The sequence below is a fragment of the Larimichthys crocea genome, chromosome XIII (genome assembly GCF_000972845.2).
Source record: "Larimichthys crocea isolate SSNF chromosome XIII, L_crocea_2.0, whole genome shotgun sequence".
NCBI classification, from domain to species: Eukaryota; Metazoa; Chordata; class Actinopteri; family Sciaenidae; genus Larimichthys; species Larimichthys crocea.
The window spans coordinates 44,323,414-44,337,363 of NC_040023.1; the positions used below are offsets into that span (position 1 = coordinate 44,323,414).

The 13,950-nt window shown below is 43.5% G+C and overlaps 1 protein-coding gene across 5 annotated transcripts in view; it reads left to right on the forward strand.

Annotated features, from left to right (window-relative positions):
* Positions 1 to 13,950, forward strand: part of atxn1a (ataxin 1a) — a 90,469-nt gene that overhangs the window by 67,156 nt on the left and 9,363 nt on the right. For 4 of the 5 annotated variants that reach the window (XM_019268373.2, XM_027287347.1, XM_027287348.1 and 1 more), the window contains one exon: positions 11,013 to 13,371. In XM_019268373.2, coding sequence (XP_019123918.1) covers positions 11,518 to 13,371 — 1,854 coding nt within the window. In that variant the 5' untranslated portion in view covers positions 11,013 to 11,517. Of the gene's footprint in view, positions 1 to 2,614; positions 2,807 to 11,012; positions 13,372 to 13,950 lie in introns of those variants that run through there. The other variant, XM_027287350.1, reaches the window with a different exon arrangement.

A 13,950-nucleotide genomic window follows, 5' to 3' on the forward strand; every position in this document is an offset into this window, starting at 1 on the left:
ACTGCAACAACACATCATGGACCTCATACAGTACACTGAGGATGTCGAAAATGAATGAAAAATATCATCAGCGCTAAGTGCTTATCAGCAAAAATGTCTTCCAAAATAAAATAATAATTAAAAAAAAAAGCACAATGAACTCTCAGATTACTATTTTTCAATCCTCTTACCCAGCTGAGCCTCTCTGGGCACATTTCGTATGTTCTTTTAGTCTTTGCCACATTAAAAACAAACTTTGGAAATGTCTCCTGCTCTGCAATAGTTAAACACTGCATGAATATCCAGTGAACACCAGGATAGATATCAAGCAGACAGGAAGGCCAACCAACACAAACAGGATGTGTGTTTTTTTTAGTGCATGTTTAGACCCAGTGAGACCAGTGGGAATCATTACGTTTCTGTGTGTGTGTGTGTGTGTGTGTGTGTAGTGTGTGTGTGTGTGTGTGTTAACATGGGTGCTTACTTCTTCCCTGTGCGTGCTACATCTCTTAGCATTAAGGAGCACATTTCATCTATATTTACTTCCAAATGGTCTTTTAACTAGGTCAGCTAACTAACGGAAATAGACTGCTGTACACAGTCAGTGAGGTAATCAGTCGTGACATCTAGTGGTGGGAAGTGGGAAGTGCAGGCCTGTTGATTCTGAATGTCACACTGTATATCCGAGGGAAATCAATCGTTTTTATTTTATTGGTACTATGCACACATATATATCTATATAAAAAATAACGTGCAGACAGTTGACAATAGTGGAATGGTGCAGAGAGGATGTGTGAATAAATAATTTATGTAGCAGGTTGTTTAATGTACATGAGGTGTGTACATACAGTATGCACAGCATGTGTAGATTGTGATTGTGTATGATGTTGAGTCATGACATTTAAAAAAATGTCTAAAAAATCAAAACTGAATTTAAAGAGTGATAATAAATCATTTACGGGTACAGTGGATGTTTGATTGTTCCTGACACTGTGTGTCTGCTGTTAACTGTTCATCACAGTGAACGCCTGTGGGAAGAAACTGTTCTTGTGTGTGTTTGTTTTGGTGTACAGTGTTCTGTAGCACCTCCCAGAGGGGAGAACTTGGAACAAGTTGTGTCCAAGGTGTGATGGATCCGTGGTGATGTTTCCTGACTCCGGACGTGCATAAGTCCTGAATGGAGAGCAGGTCGGCACCCGTGATTTTCCTCACCTGGCTTCCTCCCGTTGGTCAGAAAGTTTGTGATCCACTGACAGGCGGAGGCTGGGTGAGTTTGGTGTGAAGTATTTCAGGGATGATGGCGTTGAACAGCGAGCTGAAGTCCACCAACGGAATCCTTGCATGTGTCAGTGAGGAGTTGAGGTGTTGCTTAATATAGTGCAGTCCCATGATGACTGCATTGTCTGCTGAACTGTTTCCTGGTAGGCAAACTGCAGGGGGTCCAGCGGGGGATGTCCTTCAGGTGAGCCAACACTGGCCTTTCAAATGACTTTATCGGTACACAAGTCAGGCCAGCAGGCCTGTAGTCATTTAATCAGTAGAAAGCGATTCTGATGTTGTCTTTTGATTTATTTAGTGTGTTTACCTGTGTATATATATATCATGTTTATATCTATCTATGTATGGACATAGATAGATATACTCTGGAATGATTTATCAGTGAATCAAATTCATATTTATGGAGCAAAAATGCCAAACATTGTCTGGCTCCAGCTTCTCACAAATGACGATTTGCTGCTTTGTTGTGTTTTACATATTTTTCAAATGAACATCTGGATTTCAGACTGCTGTTTGGATCAATGGAACAACTAGAAAAACATTGGCGTGGGCTCTTGTGATTGACATTTTATAGGTCGTCATTAATCAATAAATTGTGATAGAAGCGATTAATCACAGTTTGCGCCCTAAATATATACCTGTATGTGTGTATGAGTCGTCCATGTGTCACTCTTTCATGTGCTTTCTCTCTCTCTCTTGCTCTAATCTCTTCTGCTCACTCCCTCCCTCCCTCTTTATCTCTCCCACACTCCCCCCTTCTGCCCTTCTCTTCTCACTGAAACAACCTCCCACCCCCTCTCTCTCTTGCTCTCGTTCTCTTTTGCTGCTTGTAAGCGGTCTCTGGGCGTGCAGCCAGCTGGCGTGTGTGTGTTTTTTGAATGAATACCTGATGAAGTTGGCCGAGCAAACCGTGGGAGGGGCCGTGTGTGTGTGTGTGTGTGTGTGTGTGTGTGTGTGTGTGTAGGGCAGACAGTGTGAGAGCTCTGGCTCGCATTCAGTCCCTTGCATAATACACGTTGGAGCTCTGCATGCGGGACTCCCTCCCTGTGGGCGTGTGCAAGTGTGTGCTACCAATTTTGTGTGTGTGTGTGTGAGAGAGAGAGAGAGATCACCTGAGTGCTGTGTATCAGTGGTAGTGAGGGAGCTTCCTGCCTCGCTGTCAAGATTTAGGAGAGGGCTGTTGGCTGTGTGTGAGTGTGTCTGGGGAGGTGGGGAGGGGGGTGAGAAAGGCCGAGAGCAGTTTGTAGCACGAGTACGCTGAATCTGCTCAGGATTTTCAACTTGAGGGGGGAGAGAGGGAGACAGAGACACAGAGAGAGAGAGAGAGAGAGAGAGAGAGAGAGAGAGAGAGAGCGAGAAAGAGAGAGAGAGAGAGCAAGAAAGAGAGAGAGAGGGAGAGAGATAGAGAGGGAGAGAGAGAGAGAGAGACTCAGGGTGCTGTACAAGGGACACGGCAGAGGAGAGGAGGAGAAGAGAGAAATTAAGGAAGGAAAGGAATGAGAGGGGGAGAGAGAGCATGCTGCAGAAGTGGGCTACTCCTGCTACCCTGGTAAGTACACTTCACACAGTTTTGAGCCCGCTCTGAATGAAGTGTGTGTGTGTGTATGTGGGAGAGAGAGCGTCAGCGCGTGTGTGTGTGTCCTGAACGCTTGTCTTGTTGTATCACAGTATGTCATTTGTAAGTGCGTACTGCGTCTGCCCTAGTTTTTCCTACAATCGTCGCCGCTTGTTTCTCCCATTCGCTCGTCGCCCTGAAGTGTTTCCCCTCCCTGCTTCCCTTCTTCTCTCTTTTCTTCTTCTCTTCTCTTCCTGTCACTTCTCCTCACACATTTCCCTCATTCCGCTCTTTCTATTGGCTCTTTTCTTTTCTCAGGCTCTCCCTGACTGTCTGTCTGTCTACCCAACTGGCCAGCCCCCCCCCCCCCCCCCCCCCCCCCCCCCCCCCCCCCCCCCCCCCCCCCGCTCCCTTCCCTCCCTCCACCCCTCCACCCACCCACCAAACCTCAGGGTTGTTGGAGGGGTGAGAAAGTGCAAGTCATGCAACACTGCCTAAGTGTTTGTTTTCTCAAAGAGACTCTCTCTTTTTTTCTCACAGTCATTTGTTTCTCTCCATCTCTGTCTGTCTTTGTTTGTGTAACTCTTAACCACTCTTTTCCTCTCCCTCGCTTCTTGCTTCTCTTTTTCTCCGTCACCCCCCTTCTCCTCCTCCTCCTCCTCCTCCTCCTCCTCCCTCTTCTCTTCCCCTGCTTCTCTAACTCTCTGTCTCCATCTGTCCTCCATTACTCCCTCACTATCTGACCATACTCCCGTGTGTGTGTGTGTGTGTGTGTGTGTGTGTGTTTGTTGTTGTTTGTGTGTAATCACTAGTGGAGAGTGGCAGCCTTGTCAGAGTTCCCAGTCTGGCAAGGGTCCCTGTAATGTGCACGCACATATGCACACACACACACACACACACGCAAACACACACACGCAAACACACACACGCAAACACACATCCACACTAATGAAAAACCACATAGGCAAAAAGCCTCCGAAGGACAAAAAGGAAGAAGTGGAGGGAGACAGAGAAGTATCAGCCTGCAGCAACACTACAGTACTTTCCAGTTGAACTATATTTAGCAGTGAGATAACACATCACGTTGGACTTATCCCTTTGATCATGATTATGATTATGGCTGGGCAATCATACACACACACACACACACACACAGACTCAAATGCAACAGACATGTAGCCCATGCACACAGTTTATATGTTAATGTAGATTTTATATAAATGAGTGATGCATGATGATATAGATAAAGATGAATATTTCTGCCTGCCAGTATGACAGGCAGATGAGATGACACGAGACACATGATATGCCGTGTGGAGATTTTTGGAAGTAGAACGAACAGCAAAGTTGCTTTTTTTTGCACTGATTGTTCAGTGTCGGTCATGCGAGAAAAAGTGAAATGGCATTCATTCGGTGTTAAATATTAAATATCATCTTATCGTATTAGACCGCCATGCTGATTGTTATGATGAATTTCGGGAGAACAAAGAGAATCAGGAACCAGCTATAAAATATTGTCAGCAGTAGTTTTCTTAATAAACATTGTATTTTATGTCTGCATCTGATAGTGAGCCATAGCAATAATAATATGTGCATTACACTCCAAGAGAGACATGATCTTCTCTGTAATTACGTAGAAAAAATGTCAAATATCTGCAAAAATCCAATATTGTGAACTCTTAAACTAAACACTTGCAGACTAAATAGCGGCATGTTGGTTATTTTATGGTGAAACAAAAGCAACGTTTCATATAATTATCTAGTATATCATATTCTGAAATGTGACTCTGTAATTCATCCAAAAACAGTAGGGGGCAGCGTTTTCTGATGTGATGCCACACCTCAAGATTCTTTATGGTTAGAGATGTAAAAAAATGTATATTAAACTTCATGCAACTTTCAACCAGTCATGCTAAGTGGCTACAATATAACCACAGGATCATTTGTGATTTTTCACGTAACTATGAACCAACTTTGTAACGTTACAGAGACATGAAACCAAAGTCAACACATTTTGTTCTGATTTGATTGTAATACATGGATCAAAGGGATGCTGAAATAATGACATCATGATGGCAATTCATAAGAAATTCATACTTTACCACGTCTGTCCACACAATGGAACAAGCAAAAAACTTCAAATGCTTGTTTTCTGAACCGAGTTCGGATCGATGAGGGTGATGCTAACCTAAGGTCATATTAAAGTAAAGCTGCAATCACGTAACAGACACATATTTTCAGTAAGTAGACCAACTTCCTTGCTTCCTTGTTAATTTTTCTTCTTTTTTATCCGATCTCTGTATAAATATAAAGTAATAACACAGAGCTCTGGGGTCCCACAGATGGCTGTGGAAGATAATACCACGTTTTAATCTAAAGTCAACATAGTACAGTCCTACGGTGACTCACTGTCGCCTCTCTATGCACAAGTGGTATTACAAGAAAGTATGAGTAGCAACTCTGCAACACAATGTCTTTGACATAACGTCATCATTGTTGCCTCTTCACACTCTGTACATAATGTCTGTTCATTTTTTTAATGGTTTTAACCTTCTTGAATTATATTTCTGGCCCAGTCCTATCAACCTGCATATAATCAGTTACACATTGCTCTTTTAATCAGAAAACAGTCAGTGGTTATTGTATGACACTGACAAACATTTCTTGTTTCCCTACCCACCTCGGTGCCCCAAGAAATTTTTCCTGCTCACTTTAATTGCCATTACTGACCCTTGACGTAGTTCTCCAATTTTAGTAATGCACTGCATTGTTCTCCTTAACATCCTGAGTTGAAATGCAAAGTTGAATGGAGGTTCTTGTTTTTATGGATTTTGTTTATGGAGCGGACATACCAGCATATAATTATAGATCATTCTGTTGCTACTAACAACTGAAGCTGGATGCAGGAGAGTTGATAGCATCAACAAAAACTACAACAAGAAAACTAGAGTTAAACACTGTATTTATTAAATGGAAAATTAACATCATTGTTGCAAGTAAAATGTTGCAGTTTGTGTACTGTAATTCAGTTAGAACCATGATTGTCATCACAATATCTTATACTGTTCCTAAGCGTGTATAGAGACCTCTGGACCAGATATGTCACTAATTTGAAAAAAAAAATTGAATCCAAAAAGTATTTTTGTGTTGGCTGTTAAGGGAACTTTAGGAAGTTGCTTCGAGACCCAGTGTTTGTGTTTTTGAACGTCTGTTGTTGTAATAATTTGTAATTGTTGCAAATGACCATAGTTACAGTTCTGTTAGCAATACCACTGCAGCGCTGGCGCCATAACCACAAAGCACTCTATTACTGCTCAAGTAAACTAGAAGGATTTATAAATTATAGATTGTGATATAAGTTAACTGCATCAATTAAAGAGCATGGTCTGATGTGTATTACTGTAACACGTTGTTTTTTATATAGAATTAATACATAAAATTTTAGTTTAATTCAGTCACCCTGCAGGGTTTTAACCACAAACATAAGACAATAGCAGAAACAACTCCATAAATCCAGATGTTCTGGGGGGTTTCTTCTGTTCCCAAAATAGGCTGCAGCATTTACTGCACTTGATTTATGTGTGTGAAAGAAAGAAAGAAAGGGTGACATCTGCACACCTTCACCGTTTTCACTGTAGAAGGACAATAGTATAGTACAGGAGTGAATGATTCAGGTTACTGACTCTCTCTCACACGCACACACAGACTTTGGTAAGGTGGATCATTGTGTTTGTGTGTGTGTGTGTGTGAGAGAGAGAAAGAGAGAGAGAGAGAGAGAGAGAGAGAGAGAGAGAGAGAGAGGGAGACTAAAGCACATGGAGGACAGACAGCTTAGGTTACAGGTCATCTGATATCCACACGCATTCACTCACTCACACACACACACACACACACACACACACACACACACGCTGCAAACTCAGCAAGATTCAGGTGACATAGCTTTTCAGTGAATGTGTGTTTGAGTGTCAGTTTCAGTGAAGCAATACTCTCTCTTTTTGCAATGTAGGTCAGCTGAGCTCGCCTCTTTTCTCTCTCTCCCATGCGTCCCAAGCCTTTCCTCACTCTCATACCCAGGCCCTCACTTTCCTGCCTCTCTTTATCCCTCCTTTAAATCCCTTTGTCGATCCTTCTCATACTCTTCCTTCTTTAATTGTTGCTGAACTTGTTGGGTTTTTTTTTTGTTGATTCAGAAATATCAAAGTTTCCCAGGCTGCATTCTGGAAGGGTTAATGAGGAGGGAATGTAGCCCTCAGCAGCGTCTCAGCTGAGGAGTTTACAGTGAAAATGAGTCTTTTCCTTTTCTTTCTTCTCCCTCACTCCTTGTAAAGTCCTTTTCTCCCTTTTACTCTCTTACTAACACTGCAGGACAAAGTAACAGAGAGAGGATCCAAGCTTGAAAGTTCATGTATTTCCGCCAGGACTGTGTGTACGTACAGTATCTTCCCGTGTTTTAATTACAGCAGCTTTAGTCAAGATTTTCATATTTAACTGTGAATCTAATGACTGTAAAAAGGTGTTGCTTGTAGTGACAAAGCCACAGAGAATAAACACACGGCTGTGTTGAACAGAACTGTAGTTGCATCTTTCACCCCTTTTTTTTTAACCAGTGTTGCCTTCATACACACCTGTTATCAGCAAAAAAAGTTCTAAAATCCCACCACTCCCTCAGCACCTCAGCTAACTCGTGAACATTGTAGCAGCTGAAGAGCCACGTGTTTCCTGTAGGATTTGGTGGGGACGGTGAAATGGTCTAAGATTTAAGTTCTTCTTATATTCTATAATTCAGCAGCCAAGAAAGATGACAAATCACTTTTATTGTAGTAGTGGTTTACATCCCTTCTGTTGGTTGCTATAGCAATCTTACTGTGATATGTTGCTCGCCTTAGCACACAGTTATTCCAAGCATTAGCTGCTCAGCAGCTGCAGTATCATACCGCCCTTTATACACATACTGTACGTAACAGCAGTACAATATATCCCATTACACAATGCATATAATATTTCAGCTCGAATTCTCAGAAACCCTTTTCACTTTGAAATGACGTGCATCGCTCTGAAGATGAAAGCTCTCATAGACAGCAGTGTGAACAGATCTGTGGCTGGATGTACAGTACATACACTGTTTTTATGTGACAGCTGATATGAAATGTTTCTAATCTGAGAGCTTTCAGCCATATATTATTCCTCTTGTATCAAAGTTTTAATTTGATCAAGAGCTTTTTGAATACGAGCATGAAATATAGCGTCGCTCTTTATTAAACAGTCCATACTGACTGTATTTTATGTCAGAGCATGAACTGTAGGGCGAATGATGTGTGGTACAGCAGAGAGACAAGCAGAAGATGAATATGTGAGGATGCCAAGAGACAAGAAGCACAGACATTAGGAGACAGAAGACTAAGAACATTAAACCATTAGATGGAAGAATGATAATTGAGAATGGAGTTATGAAGTAGGAGAGGTGGGCAGGCTGAGGCAGGAGAGCAGTTGAGTAGAGGGTAGAGTGAAGGAGGGAGAGGCGGAGAAGATTGTATCTCGGTTTATAAAAACTCACCGATCAACAGTACCTTTCAGAACACTTCTGAGTCATGCCTGCTTGATTGAACAGATGGCGTGTACTTGAAAAAGCGTGTGTGTGTGTGTGTCTGTGTGTGTGTGTATATATATATATATATATATATATATATACATAGTGTATGTGTGTGTATATGTGCACGTGTGTCATCTTGTACTATATGTGCATGTGAATTTGCACGTGCATTTACTCCTACGCCTGTCTCTGCAGTCTTGTTGTAGTAGCACTGCGACACCTTTTAAATCACAGGAATCTGCTTGAGATGCAAGATGTCCCTCGTCCCACAGAAAACACACACACACACACACACACACACACACAGACACCCACGTATACACACAGTGGGTGCAATTAGTATCACTCTGCAGGAATTAGCAAATAAGCCTTAGGAGGTCTGGGAGGTGTTGACCCAGTCATTCTGGTTGAAAGATTGAATCTTTTGTGGCTTGGCAGCTACAGAGATTAGATAGTTCAAGTCATCTCCAATAAAAGAGGCCATATTATGAAGTCTTCTGAGAGTACAGTCAGCAACAATCACACTCTTATATTGAGTGATGTGACCAAACCAGTTGTATGAGAGGCCATTTTTACTGAGATCTACAGAATCTCAGTTTCCAAACGCTGGAACTTTGGGTAACAATGTCAAGCAAGAGGCTTCTATTGTTATGTCAAGTATGAAGATATGTTTCCCATCTCTCTGCTTGGAGCACAATTCCCTTCTATTAGAAGATTGATATTGCTTCTTCTATAAATAACAGAAAGCTTCTTGACATAAACTTTAATAGATTTTCCACATTTTTCAGTCCATCGTCATCTGCGTGGTGGTATTTGGACAACGTTTAGATAGGCCTTCTCTTTCCAAGTATTTGTTTATTATATGATCTTTTTTTCATCGATTATCTTTAAGTTAAGTTTATTCATATTCATTTAGAGTAACAGATGAAAAATATTGCTATTTTTGGTTTCAGTCATTTACTATAGGTTTTCATTTTCTTTCTTTTTACAATCGTTCTTGCATAAAACACACTCACATGCCTTTGACAACTCAAAGTCACTGACTTTGCAAACTCTTCCACTGTGGAAATAAATTGACAAACCTTATGTTGCAGTCAGCGTGTTGTTGCCGTAACAACAGCTATGCTAGCAGTGCATTTTTAGTGCAAGTTTGTGGTGTGTTGGTCAACTGATCCACGGCCCGAGTGTGCAAATGTGAAGTCTTTAAGTTGTACAAACACTCGAGCCAGTGTATGCGCTGCTTTTATGCACTAGTTGGTGAAATAGAGTGCATGTTTGTGTGTGAACTTGTGCTGTGTGTCAGGAAAAGAACATGTCAGCATAATTGAATATGCCCAGGTGTCAGTGTTTGAGTAAGCAGGATGGTGTGTCTGTGTGTGTGTGTGTGGATGTGGGTGGATGTGTGTGCTTGAAATTCTCGTACATTATTTATGAGATTCACACCAAGCTTTCCATCTTTTGCAGCAGGGGGTCCTCACTAACAGATGGCACATGCACATGTGGTATACACTCACACATATTGAGAACAGCAGAGGCTTGTTATCAGAGGTCCAAGTACAGCAGGTGCTGGCAACTTCTTGGAATTGTTCAGATTATTATTACGAGGAGTGTAAGCTTCTGGAAACCCATAGGAACGGCATGGATTATTTTTATTCTGCTTCAGTTCTTTTGCTCAGACTGTTGAAGCACCAAAAATCTACATTGACCTGCCACCAGACGGCACTATAACTACCAGTTTTATATTACAGGAGAAGCACGAGGTGAGCTTTCCTTGTTTCTATTTTCACCATTTTGAAACATATGGAACAGCTTTTTTCACAGAATATTTTGGCTCAGCAGTGTCAAAAATGCTGATTGCTTAATGGATTTTTGGCGCTGCCTTCTGTATGGACACAGTTTCTAATTGTTTAACTTGATTTTTGTTCATGCACTGCACATGAACTGCTTTTACCCATGACGGAACGAGCACATGTTCACATGCCACCTGCAAGATCTGTGGAGATTTCACTTCAAGAAGGTGCTTCAACTTAGTTGACCTCCTGAATTTCTCATTTTCATTTCATCAGCCTCAATTTCAACCTTCAAAACTTTACAGTTCCCTTCAGACAGTCAGTGGCTCTTCAAAGTGTTTTTGCACTCCTGAATTTGGTGTTGCAGAGCGTCTTTGTGTTAGTCCATGGTCTCTCCATTTTGTTTTGGAGAGGTTTGTTGGGCTACTGTTGTCGTTGTTGTTGTTGGTTTATGAACTGTTTGTCGACCTTCATGGCAGCGAGCATTAAGCTCAACACGTCCTCATTTTGCTTCCCTATACCTTTTTTTTAAAAAGTGTTCATGTCCTGTGTTTGCCGGAACCTTGAATTCCTCGAACTGAACTTGAACCTGTTTGGTTCTAACCAAACAGTGAAAAGTTTAGATTTACATTTAGATTTATGACACTGAAAACCGTACTAAAAACACAGTGTGTCAGCCTTTTTCATTTTCATTGAAAAACAATTACTTGTGCAGTGTTAGGAAGTTGGAATTTTTAGGATCGAACTATAATTACAGTTATCTGTTTGAGTTTCACACCTTTTCCTAACAGTCTGTCCCTCTCTCTCTCTTCCACAGGACTGTGCTGGGTGTCAGCAGGCTTGCTTTTGCAGGGAAATGATTCCGCATGAAGTGCGACGCACTCGGCCCCCCGTCGTCCTCGGCGGCAGCAGCAGGTGTGACGTCGTGACACTCTCCCCTACCACACTGAGGTCACCCTTCAGCCGCTAAAGATCCCTGGACCAAACAGATCGCCCTACCCCTTCCCTCTCTAACCATCCCTCCATATCTTCATCTCCATCTTTAATCCTTCCTCACCTGCTTGTTAGGGCCTGGATTTTCTTTGTTATCAAGAAAATAAAAGACCTGATTTAACAGCCTCGGGTGAACTGGATAGAGAGTGAGAGAGAGAAGAGATTGGGAAAGTCAATTCATTGCTAATTAAAGGGAGACAAAGGACAACAGTGAGACAAAAGAGACGAGGAAGTGATATAGAAAGTCAGAGAGAGAGAACAAAAAAGAAGCGATAGTCCAAAAGTTAAGGAAACGCAAGTGAAGTTGAGGGACGGGAGGCGAAGTCAGCATGAAGTCCAACCACGAACGCAGTAATGAATGTCTGCCCCCAAAGAAGAGGGAGATCCCCTCAAGTACATTACCATCTGAAATCCGCTCACCCATCATGCCACCTGCCAGTGACAGCCAGCACACTGAGAACATGGCCTGGCTTGCCAGTGTGGCGGGTGGGAATGAGAGTAGCGTAGGTGGGCATCGTAGCTCCAGTCAGTCTGACGGGCCCCAGTATAAATCGCTCTTCTCCACTTCAGACTCTTCATCCTCCTCTTCATCACTGAGGCTAGTCTCATCTCTTCCCACAGTGTATACGTCCGCCCTGTCACAACCCACAGTTGGAGGAACTGTCCATTACACCCAACTGCCACCCAACCTGCAGTTTATAGCCTCACCCTACACTGCCCCATACACAGGCTACATCTCCCCTCAACTTCTCCCACCCCCTCCTCCACCTCCCCCCCTCTCCTCCTCCTCTCTGGCCGCACAGAGACCCTCACACACAGAGACAGTCTGTGCTCCTTCACAGGCCTCCAAACATGACCAGCAGAGAGCATCCATGGGGCGTACCTCCATGCCTCCACCTTCTACAGACCCCACCCCTCACCATGTTCAATTGTCAACCTCTCCACGGACTGTGCCATCGCCTCATCACCAAGGAGGTGTTCAATTTCCTCACCAGTCACTGCACCCCCACCATACCTTGGGACATGGGATGTCCCAGGTTGTGGTGCAGTACACGGACGGACCGACCAGGAAAGAGGAAATTTGCTCCAGACCTAGAGAGCTCCACAATGGAGAGCTGGAAAGGGGTCGGCGGTATGGAGCATCCCCAGAGTCCAGCCTCTCCAAGTCAGGTAGCAAATCACGAGACATCACTTCTTTGTCCTCCTATGAGGCCCGCCAGCTGGTTCTGCCATCAGAGTACTCTACTCATGATCCCTCAGGGCTGAGAACCTCTGTAATGCTTATGCCTAACAGCCATGGGGACCACCAGATGGTACCACCCAGAGCCAGCCCTGAGAAGCTGACAACCTCTGCCTCTACACACCTGGAGAAAGGTGGCATCATTCTGGGCAAGCCTGTCAATCGCACACCCTCCTCCTCCTCCAACACCACCTCCTCTTTCACGTTTCCACCACCATTAAGTGTCAACAGCCTGAAAGCTGCTGTCAGCACGCTATCGCCCCAGACCGTTATCCAGACCACCCACAATGCTACAGAGTCACTGTCAATGGGGCTGCCCTCCACCAGTATCTACCCTCAGCCACCTATCATTGGTTACATTGCAGGGGGCAATGGGAGCCAGCATACGCCAATCAGCTACCACACCAGCCTACAGCAACACTTACTCATTCCTGGCACCCAACCAGTCATTATCCCTGTTAGTGGAGGTGGAGTCACCACATTGGAACCTGTAACCTCTCACGTAACATCATCTACACAAGCAACATTTCCCACCACACTCCCACACACATACATTGCTGCCACTGCCCCCAAAGGAGAAACTCTGGAAACCTCCAGCGGCTCGTTTCACCAGGCTGCTTCAGGTGGAGTGGTCCAAGCCCAGCTCCATCTTCCCATTGTTCCCGCTCCTCCAGGATTGGTCGCTCCTTCTGCTCCACCTACTCAATCCAATGCGGTGGTGCCTCCCTCACTCCCCCCATACTTCATCAAGGGCTCCATCATCCAGCTGGCCGATGGAGAGCTGAAACGTGTGGAGGACCTGAAGACAGAGGACTTCATCCAGAGTGCCGAGATCAGCAGTGAGCTGAAGATCGACTCATCCACAGTGGAGCGCATTGAAGGGAGCCACACCTCACCCAACTTTGCTGTGGTTCAGTTTTCTGTTGGTGAGCACCGTGCACAGGTGAGAGGCAGCGAACGACTTTATTATTCCTTTGTTAAGGGAATAGTTCAACATTTTTGGAAACACACTTTTCCAATTTCTTGCAAGAGTTGGTTTGGCATTATTCTAATGTCTGCATATAAACAATGGAGCTAATTAGTATTTAGGATAGCTTAGCAAAGGCGTTGTGTCCATGACGTCACCCACAGGTTTCGGAAGAGCTGTTGTGTAGCTCACAGTGTGGAACATCATTTGGGCTGAATGATGCCTGGGTGCTCAAACGAGCCACCTGTGACAGCACACACCTGTCAATCAAAGCAGCCACGCTCTGAAATATACATAACTTTAAGCCTTAATATAATTTGAAAAGAAAATTTAGACTTGGTACAGTTGTCATGAATGGGAAAATTGGCAATAGAGACCAAAACCATTTTTTTCCAAACATGGAGACTTATGGGGATTGATTGGGTTCTGTAGCCAGCCTCAAGTGACTGTTTAAAGAACTGCAGTTTTTTGCACTTCAATAAGCTTCACTTTACAGCCGAGGAGGTTGCCACTTGGATACAGCGTGGTAATTATTAAGCTTTAGAGATACTAGTA